This window comes from Pseudophryne corroboree, chromosome 1 (genome assembly GCF_028390025.1).
Source record: "Pseudophryne corroboree isolate aPseCor3 chromosome 1, aPseCor3.hap2, whole genome shotgun sequence".
Taxonomy (NCBI): Eukaryota; Metazoa; Chordata; class Amphibia; order Anura; family Myobatrachidae; genus Pseudophryne; species Pseudophryne corroboree.
In genome coordinates, this window is record NC_086444.1 from 287,511,391 (window position 1) to 287,525,399 (window position 14,009).

The window sequence follows — 14,009 nt, forward strand, 5'->3', positions numbered from 1 at the left end:
ATGGGCCTAAAATTGGGTTCCATTAAGGTCCAGATTTAGGCTCTATCGATTTTCTTCCAAAATAGAACTGGCTTCACTGCCTGAAGTTCAGACTTTTGTTAAGGGAGTGCTGCATAGTCAGCCCCCGTTTGTGCCTCCAGTGGCACCGTGGGATCTCAACGTGGTGTTGGATTTCCTGAAGTCGCATTGGGTTGAGCCACTTAAATCCGTGGAGCTAAAATACCTCACGTGGAAAGTGGTCATGCTGTTGGCCTTGGCGTCGGCCAGGCGTGTATCAGAATTGGCGGCTTTATCATGCAAAAGCCCTTATCTGATTTTTTTTATATGGATAGGGCGGAATTGAGGACTCGTCCCAATTCCTTCCTAAGGTGGTATCAGTGTTTCATGTGAACCAACCTATTGTGGTGCCTGCGGCTACTTGGGACTTGAAGGATTCCAAGTTACTGGACGTAGTCAGGGCCCTGAAAAATATATGTTTCCAGGCGGCTGGAGTCTGGAAAACTGACTCGCTATTTATCCTATATGCACCCAACAAGCTGGGTGCTCCTGCTTCTAAGCAGACTATTGCTCGCTGGATCTGTAGCACGATTCAACTTGCACATTCTGCGGCTGGACTGCCGCAGCCTAAATCTGTAAAAGCCCATTCCACGAGGAAAGGGGCTCTTCTTGGGCGGCTGCCCGAGGGTGCTCGGCTTTACAATTTTGCCGAGCTGTTACTTGGTCGGGTTCAAACACTTTTGCAAGAGTCTACAAGTTTGATACCCTGGCTGAGGAGGACCTAGAGTTTGCTCATTCGGTGCTGCAGAGTCATCCGCACTCTCCCGCCCGTTTGGGAGCTTTGGTATAATCCCCATGGTCCTTACGGAGTCCCAGCATCCACTTAGGACGTCAGAGAAAATAAGATTTTACTCACCGGTAAATCTATTTCTCGTAGTCCGTAGTGGATGCTGGGCGCCCATCCCAAGTGCGGATTGTCTGCAATACTTGTATATAGTTATTGCCTAACTAAAGGGTTATTGTTGAGCCATCTGTTGAGAGGCTCAGTTATATTTCATACTGTTAACTGGGTATAGTATCACGAGTTATACGGTGTGATTGGTGTGGCTGGTATGAGTCTTACCCGGGATTCAAAATCCTTCCTTATTGTGTCAGCTCTTCCGGGCACAGTATCCTAACTGAGGTCTGGAGGAGGGTCATAGTGGGAGGAGCCAGTGCACACCAGGTAGTCCTAAAGCTTTCTTTAGTTGTGCCCAGTCTCCTGCGGAGCCGCTATTCCCCATGGTCCTTACGGAGTCCCAGCATCCACTACGGACTACGAGAAATAGATTTACCGGTGAGTAAAATCTTATTTTTCTTATTTGCAAGCCCAACATTATGTGAGCAAAATTTCTCGCCTTCTTCGGGCCGGAGATTGGGACAACGCCCTGGACATTTCCCAGACAGTGGCGGTCATTCCGAGTTGTTCGCTCGTTGACGATTTTTGCTATGCTGCGATTTGCTGCTACATGCGCATGGTATGCAGCGCGTATGCACTCAGTTATTTAACTAAAAACTTAGCAGTTTTGCTGTTGTTCGTGCGGCGCTTTTCAGTCGCACTGCTGATCGGTGAATGATTGACAGGGTGGTAACTGAGCGTTTTCCGGGTAGTGTGCTAAAAAACGCAGGCGTGTCAGGCAAAAACGAAGGAGTGGCTGGAGAAACAGGGGAGTGGCTGGCCGAACGCAGGGCGTGTTTGTGACGTCAAACCAGGAACTAAACGGACTGAGCTGATCGCAATCTAGAAGTAGGTCTGGAGCTACTCAGAAACTGCAGGATATTATTTAGTAGGAGTTCTGCTAACCTTTCGTTCGCTATTCTGCTAAGCTAAGATACACTCCCAGAGGGCGGCGGCCTATCGTGTGCAATGCTGCTAAAAGCAGCTAGCGAGCGAACAACTCGGAATGACCACCAGTATCCTCTTTAACTAAAGGAGCAATATCTGCATATTATAAATTCCTTAGAGTACCTTTGGAACATTCCACATTGTGTACGGGCCTTTCGCAGTGGCGGGAACAATTCCCTTGTGTGACAATAGAAAACCTTCTAAAAGCGCTGGACTTTTCGATTACCACATTTTCAATGGCCAAATTCTTAGAAATGTATTTGAATATTTTCCATCGTGCATATATATCTCCTCTGCTAGGGGGTACCAAATGGGAATTACAGAAAGCTCTGCTTGTCTTAAATGCTCCCATGAAGTAGCAGATCTACTTCATTGTTTTTGGATATACCTGTATGTCAAACGGTTCTGGCAACAGATTTTTCTTAGTTATCCAATACTGTTGTATATTTTGGTTCGTATCTCTGATATTTTCAAAACGTGATGTACACATTGGAAGATGTTGAAACACCTGACATCCCCGTTCTCAATGCAGACAATTCTAACTAACTCAAAAGATATGTTGTATTTGTTGTTTTCTTGTCATGTACTGAATCTTTATTAAACAGAAATTGTTTAAAAAATATTTAGAGGCAAATACAAAGAGAACCAGCTGAATGCCAGAGTCACCTATATCACTGGGATTTTATACATGTACCATAAAAATCAATTTAACAAAATAACTTCCCTTACTTATAATAGTACTTTGGTGAGGATAGGAGATGTGCATGATGGAAACCGTAAAATGACAACTTCAGATTATGTATCAGTTTTTCTCCTAAAGTACTGCTTGCATAATCCTTAATTTCGTATGAAAATGATCGGACATGTCACTATAGTACATCTCAGTATTGTTGTTACATCAGAGGCCTTGCAGTTTCTTGTACAAGGTGCACCTAGCAGGTGGAAATTGCTTACCATTAAAGTGTAATGTGTAAGGCCTGGTTTGCATCACAGTCAAGCATATGTAAGAAAATAAGTCCTTTCGCGGGGAGTATATGCTAATCTGGTCAGAAGCCCAACTGAGCATAGAGACGCCCACTGCTGTTGCATCGTTTCCGTCCGACAGCATACAACAGCTGTTACATCGGTCCCATCGTCATATATAAGGTCATCACACAGATTCCAAGTGCCTCTGAAGACACGCAGGCTGAGCAGTTCTCCTGGGACACAGAGGGCTCTCTATTAGCAAGTAAGATCACAACTGCTAAATTTATACATGCCCATAAAATGCCATCTGAACGGCCATGCGTTTACCTGACCACTCATTGCAAGCGCCATTGCAGTTCAATCGATGCATGTGCTCAGTGTGGCTCAGAGACTGGCGCAGTAAGAAAACATTGACCAACCTGTGTGGTTTAGTCCCTTTGCGACCGCATCTGAATAAGGCCCATTGTCCGAAAGTGCTAAATTATCTTGGTGTATAACTGGGATCCGGTCTGAAGATCGACAGTGTCTAGGTCGACAATGTTTAGGTCAACCACTATAGGTCGACAGTCACTAGGTCGACATGGATGGAAGGTCGACAGGGTTTCTAGGTCGACATGTGCTAGGTCGACAGGTCTAAAGGTCGACATGAGTTTTTCACATTTTTTTATTTTTATTATTTTTTCATACTTAACGATCCATGTGGACTACGATTGGAACGGTAAAGTGTGCCGAGCGAAGCGAAGGCACCATGCGAGGGGACGCGGTGCACTCATTTGGGATCCCGGTCACTTTACGAAGAAAACGACACAAAAAAAAAAAAAAATCCTCATGTCGACCTTTAGACCTGTCGACCTAGCACATGTCGACCTAGAAACCCTGTCGACCTTCCATCCATGTCGACCTAGTGACTGTCGACCTATAGTGGTCGACCTAAACATTGTCGACCTAGACACTGTCGATAAAACGAACCACACCCGTATAACTAGCCCAAGTGGAGATTGAATTGGCTGCTATCAGTTAATTTTGTTTGGATTATCCGTAGGCAGAACACGCTTTGGTGATATTAATGCGTACACACACCAGTCTGTATTCACAAATACATGATTTTATTATTACTTGGTACATATGTTATTCCCTAGACCAGTGGTTCCAAAACTTTATTGAATCACGGCACCCTAGAGTATCAGCATTTGTTTCATGGCACCCTTAATATAAAAGTTTACTATTGATATATTTTTGAAAAAAAATATTGAATTAAGTAAATTGTGCCTACTGTACCTGTCATCCTTAAGTTCAGTCATATGGTGGTGTGCAGTTGTGCTTCTTATTGTACACATGTTTTGTGATTGGCAGCCACTAGCACTGTTTTGCCTATCACTTTGACCATAAAAAATTTGGGGGTCTATTCATGAAGCAGTGAAAAGAGTGGAGAAGTGAGCCAGTGGAGAAGCTGCTCATGGCAACCAATCAGCTGCTCTGTATAATTTTATAGTATGCAAATTATAAATGTTAGTTCAATGCTGATTGGTCGCCATGGGCAACTTATCCACTCCTTTCACTGCTTCATAAATAGACTCCTATATTTGGTCCTTGACCACCAAACCGTGGCACTCCTGCATGAGCCTCACAAAGTTTGAGAACCATTGCCCTAGACTCAGATGCGTATTGTATAAGATTTAAGATTAAGATATTGTAATTTTTTACTTCATTGCAATTATTATCATGCCATGAAACATTTTTCTTCTATACTTTTTTTTCTCTTCAAGTAAAAGAGATTTGGAAGCAATTGAAGATCTGAAACAGAATCCTATTAGAGAGAAAATAAAAAATGCATTTTTTGATAGAAGGTAAGCTAAAGACATTTCATTTTAAATAATATTTTATTGTCTTATCTTACCTTTGGTTGGATATGTTACACTATTCCAGATCACAGACTTGCTTGACACAATACACAACCAGTGGGTCCTTCCCTTTCTGGGCAGTAACTTTATCAGTTTCCACAGAGAAAGTGTACTGTACCTACATAAGTTTCTGACAAACCAGTGGTGTACACTGTAGGGTTTTGAAATCTCTGCGTGAAAAGATTCTACTTATGGCCCTAATTCAGACTTGATCGTAGATGCGCGAAAGAATGCGCATCTAAATCTAAAAATCTCTGACATGCAGGGGGACGTCCAGTACAGGGCTAGTCCGCCCCGCAGTCCGGGTCCTGGCCATCCCCGCAGACATGCGAAAGCCCTGCCGAGTAGCTCTCTGCCTACGCAGCCTAGCTGGGAAAGCAGGCGGCTACCCGCCATGTTTTTTGGATGCATGCCGCGACCCGTCCCGCAAACGGTCCAAACACGCCTGTGTTGTCTGGACCGTGCCCTGAAAACGCAGCTGCAACGCCACTGTCATGCCACGCGACCGCCTCTGCATCTCACCGTGTGCACATACGCAGTGCGGCTGCTGCACATGAGCACACCTCACTGGGCTTCAGCCTGCGACTGCTGTTGTAGCAGCGTGCAGGTTTGAATTAGGCCATATGTACACTTATGTTTTTATGTTTGACATATATGAAACACACAACAAGTAAATGTACTGTAGTTACACACCTCAATCACATCATACCTTCGCTGAGGCTCTGACAAATAAACTAATTACTCCTCATCTCTTTTTCTCTGACGTCCTAGTGGATGCTGGGAACTCCGTAAGGACCATGGGGAATAGACGGGCTCCGCAGGAGACTGGGCACTCTTAAAAGAAAGATTAGGTACTACATCTGGTGTGCACTGGCTCCTCCCTCTATGCCCCTCCTCCAGACCTCAGTTAGAATCTGTGCCCGGCCAGAGCTGGGTGCTCCTAATGGGCTCTCCTGAGCTTACTAGTAAAGAAAGTATTTATTAGGTTTTTTATTTTCAGTGAGCTTCTGCTGGCAACAGACTCACTGCTACGTGGGACTGAGAGGAGAGAAGCAAACCTACCTGCTTGCAGCTAGCTTGTGCTTCTTAGGCTACTGGACACCATTAGCTCCAGAGGGTTCGAACACAGGCACCTGTCCTCGATCGTCCGTTCCCGGAGCCGCGCCGCCGTCCCCCTCGCAGAGCCAGAAGAACAGAAGCTTAAAGACGACGAAATCGGCAGCAGAAGACTCCTGTCTTCATTTAAGGTAGCGCACAGCACCGCAGCTGTGCGCCATTGCTCCCAGCACACTTACACACTCCGGTCACTGTAGGGTGCAGGGCGCTGGGGGGGGACGCCCTGGGCAGCAATTGAAGTACCTTTTGGCAATAAAAATACATATATACAGTCTGGCACTGTATATATGTAAAAACCCCCGCCATTTTTTTACACAGAAAGCGGGACAGAAGCCCGCCACTGAGGGGGCGGGGCCTTCTTCCTCCGCACTCCAGCGCCATTTTCTCTCACAGCTCCGCTGGAAGCAGCTCCCCAGGCTCTCCCCTGCAGTATCCAGGTACAAGAAGGGTAAAAAAGAGAGGGGGGGCACATAAATTTAGGCGCAAATAAAACATATAAGGCAGCTATTGGGTAATCACTTATTATAAGTGAAAATCCCTGTGTTATATAGCGCTGTGGTGTGTGCTGGCATACTCTCTCTCTGTCTCCCCAAAGGACTTTGTGGGGTCCTGTCCTCAGTCTGAGCATTCCCTGTGTGTGTGCGGTGTGTCGGTACGGCTGTGTCGACATGTTTGATGAGGAGGGTTACGTGGAGGCGGAGCAAGGGCAGATAAGTGTGGTGTCGCCCCCGTCGGGGCCGACACCTGATTGGATGGATATGTGGAAGGTCTTAAACGATAATGTAAGCTCCTTACATAAAAGGTTTGATAACGCTGCAGCCTTGGGACAGCCGGGGTCTCAGCCCGCGCCTGCCCAGGCGACTCAGAAACCGTCAGGGGCTCATAAACGCCCTCTATCTCAGATGGTTGACACAGATGTCGACACGGAGTCCGACTCCAGTGTCGACGATGATGAGGCACATTTACAGTCTAAAATGACCAAGGCCATCCGATACATGATTATTGCAATGAAAGATGTATTACACATTTCTGAGATTAACCCTGTTAATACCAAGAGGGTTTATATGTTTGGGGAGAAAAAGCAGCCAGTGACTTTTCCCCCATCTGATTAATTAAATGAATTATGTGAAGAAGTGTGGAGTTCCCCTGATAAGAAACTAGTGATTTCTAAGAGGTTACTGATGGCGTACCCTTTCCCGCCAACGGACAGGTTACGTTGGGAAACATCCCCTAGGGTGGACAAGGCGCTGACACGCTTATCTAAAAAGGTGGCCCTGCCGTCTCAGGATACGGCCGCCCTAAAGGAGCCTGCGGATAGAAAGCAGGAAGCTATCCTGAAGTCAGTGTATACACACTCTGGTACTCTACTGAGACCTGCTATTGCTTCAGCCTGGATGTGTAGTGCTGTAGCAGCATGGACAGATACTCTGTCAGACGACATAGATTCCCTCGACAGGGATACTGTTTTGCTAACCCTGGGCCATATAAAAGACGTCGTCTTATATATGCAGGATGCTCAGAGGGACACTTGCCTGCTGGGCTCTAGAATTAATGCTATGTCCATTTCTGCCAGGAGGGTCTCATGGACTCGGCAATGGACAGGAGATGCTGATTCTAAAAAACACGAGGAGGTTTTGCCTTATAAGGGTGAGGAATTGTTTGGGGACGGTCTATCGGACCTCGTGTCCACAGCGACAGCTGGAGAGTCGACTTTCTTGCCTCAGGTTTCCTCACAGCCTAAGAAAGCACCGTATTATCAAATGCAGTCCTTTCGTTCTCAGAAAGGCAAGAGGGTCAGGGGTGCATCCTTTCTTGCCAGAGGCAGGGGTAGAGGTAAGAAGCTGCACCATGCAGCCAGTTCCCAGGAACAAAAGTCCTCCCCTGCTTCCACTAAGTCCACCGTATGACGTTGGGGCTCCACAGGCGGAGCCAGGTGCGGTGGGGGCACGTCTCCGAAACTTCAGCAACCAGTGGGTTCGCTCACAGGTGGATCTCTGGGCTGTACAAATTGTATCTCAGGGATACAAGCTGGAATTCGAAGCGACTCCCCCCCCGCCGTTACCTCAAATCAGCTTTGCCAACTTCCCCCATGGAAAGGGAGGTAGTACTGGCGGCAATTCACAAGCTGTACCTCCAGAAAGTGATTATCAGGGTCCCCCTCCTTCAACAGGGAAGGGGTTACTATTCCACAATGTTTGTGGTACCGAAACCAGACGGTTCGGTGAGACCCATTCTGAATTTAAAATCCTTGAACACTTATATAAAGAAATTCAAGTTCAAAATGGAATCGCTCAGAGCGGTTATTGCAAGCCTGGAAGAGGGGGATTTTATGGTGTCGCTGGACATCAAGGATGCTTACTTGCATGTCCCCATTTACCCACTTCATTAGGAGTACCTCAGGTTTGTGGGACAGGACTGTCATTACCAATTCCAGACGTTGCCGTTTGGCCTGTCCACGGCACCGAGGATATTTACCAAGGTAATGGCCGAAATGATGATACTCCTTCGGAAGAAGGGAATTATAGTAATCCCGTACTTGGACGATCTCCTCATAAAGGCGAGGTCCAGAGAGCAGTTGTTGATCAGCGTAGCACTCTCTCAGGAAGTGTTGCAACAGCACGGCTGGATTCTGAATGTTCCAAAGTCGCAGCTGATTCCTACGACGCGTCTGCTTTTCCTGGTCATGATTCTGGACACAGAACAGAAAAAGGTGTTTCTCCCGGTGGAGAAGGCCCAGGAATTAGCATCTCTGGTCAGGGACCTCCTGAAACCAAAACAGGTATCGGTGCATCACTGCACGCGAGTCCTGGGAAAGATGGTGGCTTCATACGAAGCCATTCCCTTCGGCAGGTTCCATTCAAGGATCTTTCAGTGGGATCTGTTGGACAAGTGGTCCGGATCGCATCTTCAGATGCATCGGCTGATCACCCTGTCCCCAAGGGCCAGGGTGTCTCTTCTGTGGTGGCTGCAGAGTGCTCACCTTCTCGAGGGCCGCAGGTTCGGCATACAGGACTGGGTCCTGGTGACCACGGATGCAAGCCTCCGAGGATGGGGGGCAGTCACTCAGGGAAGAAACTTCCAAGGGCTGTGGTCAAGTCTGGAGACTTCTCTACACATAAATATACTGGAACTAAGGGCCATTTAGAACGCCCTGAGTCAAGCAGAGCCCCTGCTTCGAAACCGGCCAGTGCTGATTCAGTCAAACAACATCACGGCAATCGCCCATGTAAACTGCCAGGGCGGCACAAGAAGCAGAATGGCAATGGCGGAAGCCACAAAGATTCTTCGGTGGGCGGAGAATCACGTGCAAGCACTGTCAGCAGTGTTCATTCCGGGAGTGGACAACTGGGAAGCAGACTTCCTCAGCAGACACGACCTCCACCCGGAAGAGTGGGGACTTCATCAAGAAGTCTTCACACAGATTGCAAAGCGATGGGAACTGCCACAGGTGGACATGATGGCGTCCCGCCTCAACAAAAAGCTAAAAAGATATTGCGCCAGGTCAAGGGACCCTCAGGCGATAGCTGTGGACGCCCTAGTGACACCGTGGGTGTACCAGTCGGTATATGTGTTTCCTCCTCGTCCTCTCATACCCAAGGTACTGAGAATAGTAAGAAAGAGAGGAATAAGAACAATACTCATTGTTCCGGATTGGCCAAGAAGGACTTGGTACCCGGAACTGCAAGAAATGCGCACAGAGGACCCATGGCCTCTGCCTTTCAGACAGGACCTGCTGCAACAAGGGCCCTGTCTGTTCCAAGACTTACCGCTGCTGCGTTTGACGGCATGGCGGTTGAACGCCGTATCCTAGCGGAAAAAGGCATTCCGGATGAAGTTATTCCTACGCTGATAAAGGCTAGGAAGGACGTGACAGCAAAGCATTATCACCGTATATGGCGAAAATATGTTGCTTGGTATGAGGCCAGGACGGCCCCTACAGAGGAATTCCAGCTGGGTCGATTCCTGCACTTCCTACAGTCAGGGGTGACTATGGGCCTAAAATTGGGGTCCATAAAGGTCCAGATTTCGGCCCTATCCATTTTCTTTCAAAAAGAACTGGCTTCACTGCCTGAGGTTCAGACGTTTGTTAAGGGAGTGCTGCATATTCAGCCCCCTTTTGTGCCACCAGTGGCACCCTGGGATCTTAACGTTGTGTTGGATTTCCTGAAATCCCACTGGTTTGAGCCACTTAAGACCGTGGAACTAAAGTATCTCACGTGGAAAGTGGTCATGCTGTTGGCCTTAGCATCGGCTAGGCGTGTGTCGGAATTGGCGGCTTTGTCATGTAAAAGCCCATATCTGATCTTCCATATGGACAGGGCAGAATTGAGGACTCGTCCCCAATTTCTCCCAAAGGTGGTATCATCGTTTAATTTGAACCAACCTATTGTGGTGCCTGCGGCTACTCGGGACTTGGAGGACTCCAAGTTGCTGGACGTAGTCAAGGCTTTGAAAATATATGTTTCCAGAACGGCTGGAGTCAGGAAGACTGACTCGCTGTTTATCCTGCATGCACCCAACAAGCTGGGTGCTCCTGCTTCAAAGCAAACTATTGCTCGCTGGATCTGTAGCACGATTCAGCTGGCTCATTCTGCGGCTGGATTGCCGCATCCAAAATCAGTAAAAGCCCATTCCACAAGGAAGGTGGGCTCTTCTTGGGCGGCTGCCCGAGGGGTCTCGGCTTTACAGCTTTGCCGAGCGGCTACTTGGTCGGGTTCAAACACCTTTGCAAAGTTCTACAAGTTTGATACCCTGGCTGAGGAGGACCTTGTGTTTGCTCATTCGGTGCTGCAGAGTCATCCGCACTCTCCCGCCCGTTTGGGAGCTTTGGTATAATCCCCATGGTCCTTACGGAGTTCCCAGCATCCACTAGGACGTCAGAGAAAATAAGAATTTACTCACCGGTAATTCTATTTCTCGTAGTCCGTAGTGGATGCTGGGCGCCCGTCCCAAGTGCGGACTTTCTGCAATACGTGTATATAGTTATTGCTTAAATAAGGGTTATTGTTATGAGCCATCCGTTGAGTGAGGCTCAGTTGTTGTTCATACTGTTAACTGGGTAAGGTTATCACAAGTTGTACGGTGTGATTGGTGTGGCTGGTATGAGTCTTACCCTGGATTCCAAATATCCTTTCCTTGTAATGTCAGCTCTTCCGGGCACAGTTTCCCTAACTGAGGTCTAGAGGAGGGGCATAGAGGGAGGAGCCAGTGCACACCAGATAGTACCTAATCTTTTCTTTAGAGTGCCCAGTCTCCTGCGGAGCCCGTCTATTCCCCATGGTCCTTACGGAGTTCCCAGCATCCACTACGGACTACGAGAAATAGAATTACCGGTGAGTAAATTCTTATTTTCTCTTACGTCCTAGAGGATGCTGGGGACTCCAAAAGGACCATGGGGTATAGACGGGATCTGCAGGAGCTTGGGCACACTGAAAAAAATTTGACTGGGTGTGAACTGGCTCCTCCTTCTATGCCCCTCCTCCAGACCTCAGTTAGACTTTGTGCCCAGGATTGACTGGACACTCACTAGGGGAGCTCTCCTGAGTTTCTCTAGAAAAGACTTTATGTCAGGTTTTTTATTTTCAGGGAGACCTGCTGGCTACAGGCTCCCTGCATCGAGGGACTGAGGGGAGAGAAGTCAGACCTACTTCTGCTTTGTTAAGGGCTCTGCTTCTTAGGCTACTGGACACCATTAGCTCCAGAGGGTTCGATCACTTGGTGCGCCTAGCTGCTTGTTCCCAGAGCCGCGCCGTCACCCCCCTCACAGAAGCCAGAAGAAAGAAGCCGGGTGAGTATGCAGAAGACAGAAGACTTCAGCTGCGCTGTACCTCGTTACTGGAGTCTTCTGCCGTCACTGAAGTCTTCTGTCTTCTGCATGCTCCCACACACTTCACCAACGGCACTCACAGGGTGCAGGGCGCTGGGGGGGGAGTGCCCTGGGCAGCATGTTACTGGGTCTGGGAAGCCTGCAGAAGGCTTTTCGGTGCCTCGGCACTGTTTTTCAGACCCCCGCCGGCATTTTCATTTTTCAAATTTTAGCGGGCTGAAGCGCGCCGGGAAGGTGCGGGGCTTAGCCGCACAGCTCACCAATGCCATTTCTCTCATCCACGCCGCTGCAGAGAACGCTGGCCCGGGACCTCCAAGCTCCACTACAAGTAACAGGGAGCTAACCAGGAGGGGGGGGGGGGGGGCACAGTTATTGGTACATAATTATTGTTATTCATAACAGCGCTTTCAACATATATTGTTTTCTGGGATATATGGGCGCCGGGGTGTGAGCTGGCATACTCCCTCTGTGTTTCTCTATCTGGGCTTCCTTGTGGGTCTGTCCCCTAGCTGGGGCTGTGTGTGTGTCGGTGTGTCGATACTCCGTGTCGGCATGTCTGAGGCTGAGTGTTATTCCCCGGAGGAGGTTGCTGGGGGAGCAGATGTGGGTCTGGAGTTGGCCCTGTCGGCGCAGCCAACACCTGATTTACTTACAATGTTAAGTACGCTTAATACAAGTGTGGCCTCTTTGTCTAAAAGGTTGGAGAAATCGGAGTCTCAGACTCGGGTATGGAGGAAATCCATGGAGGATGCTTTGTCTCAGGTGCAGACCCCATCAGGGTCGCAAAAGCGGCCTTTTACTCAGTTGGTAGATACGGATACCGACACGGATTCTGATTCCGATGTCGACTTCACTGAGGCTGCTTTACATCCACGGTTAGTTAAGAGTATTCAGTACATGATTGTGGCTATAAAAGATGTTTTACATATTTCTGACGAACCTGCGGTGCAGGAAACAAGGATTTGCTTGTTCAGAGGTAAAAAAACCTGAGGTGAAGTTTCCCCCCTCTCATGAAATGAATACTCTTTGCGAAAAGGCTTGGGAGTCGCCGGATAAGAGGTGGCAGATTCTCAAGAGAATTTACATGGCGTATACTTTCCCCTCTGATGACAGGGAAAAATGAGAGTCATCTCCAAATGTCGACATGGCTCTATCCCGGTTGTCTAAGAAGGTGGCGCTTCCGTCCCTTGACACGGCAGCTCTCAAGGATCCGGTGGATCGCAAGCTGGAGACGTCTCTGAAGTCCATTTTCGCTAATACGGGTGCATTGCTCAGACCTGCTGTGGCGTCGGTATGGGTGAGTAGTGCTATTGATAAAGATAATGTTCTTTTGACTCTTGGTTATATCAAGGACGCTGCGGATTACCTGAAGGATGCGGCGAGGGATGTTGGTCTCTTGGGATCAAGAGCCAATGCCATGGCGATCTCGGCCAGGAGGGCGCTGTGGATTCATCAATGGAATGATGCCGACTCCAAGAGGGCTATGGAAGCTCTCCCCTTCAAGGATAATGTCTTGTTTGGTGTCAGCTTGGCTGACCTGGTGTCTACCGCGACTGCGGGTAAGTCGTCTTTTCTTCCTTATGTTCCCACACAACAGAAAAAGGCACCACATCAGCAGATGCAGTCCTTTCGTCCGAATAAATACAAGCGTGGAAAGGGTTCGTCCTTCCTCACTTCAAAGGGTAGAGGAAGGGGACGAAAGTCACCTGCAGTGTCAGGCGCCCAGGACCAAAAGTCCTTGCCTGCCTCTACCAAGTCCACCGCATGACGCTGGGGCTTCCCTGGGGGGGTCCGGACAGGTGGGGGGGCCGTCTGCGGATCTTCAGTCAGGTCTGGGTTCAATCAGGCCTGGATCCTTGGGTCCTAGCTATAGTATCTCAGGGGTACAAGCTGGAGTTTCAGGAGGTGCCCCCTCACCGGTTTTTCATTTCGGCCTTACCAATGTCTCTTCCGGACAGAGAGGTGGTACAGGCAGCAATACAAAAGCTGTGTCAACAGACGGTCATTGTTCCCGTCCCAACGGGGGGAGGGGTTCTACTCGAGCCTCTTTGTGGTACCGAAACCGGACGGTTCGGTCAGACCGATTCTGAACCTAAAATCCCTCAATCCATACTTGAAATTTTTCAAGTTCAAGATGGAATCTCTTCGAGCTGTGGTCTCCAGCCTAGAAGGGGGGGGGGTTTATGGCGTCAGTAGACATAAAGGATGCCTACTTACACGTCCCAATATATCCTCCGCATCAAGCCTTCCTCAGGTTTGCGATACAGGATTCTCATTACCAATTTCAGACGTTGCCGTTTGGGCTTTCCACGGCCCC

General features: G+C 48.5%; 1 protein-coding gene across 3 annotated transcripts in view; it reads left to right on the forward strand.

The window, feature by feature from the left end:
* Window positions 1–14,009, forward strand: part of TESC (tescalcin) — a 155,771-nt gene that overhangs the window by 106,499 nt on the left and 35,263 nt on the right. For all 3 annotated transcript variants that reach the window (XM_063964340.1, XM_063964339.1, XM_063964338.1), the window contains one exon: window positions 4,615–4,695. In XM_063964340.1, the coding sequence (XP_063820410.1) occupies window positions 4,615–4,695 (81 nt within the window). The remainder of the gene's footprint in view (window positions 1–4,614; window positions 4,696–14,009) is intronic.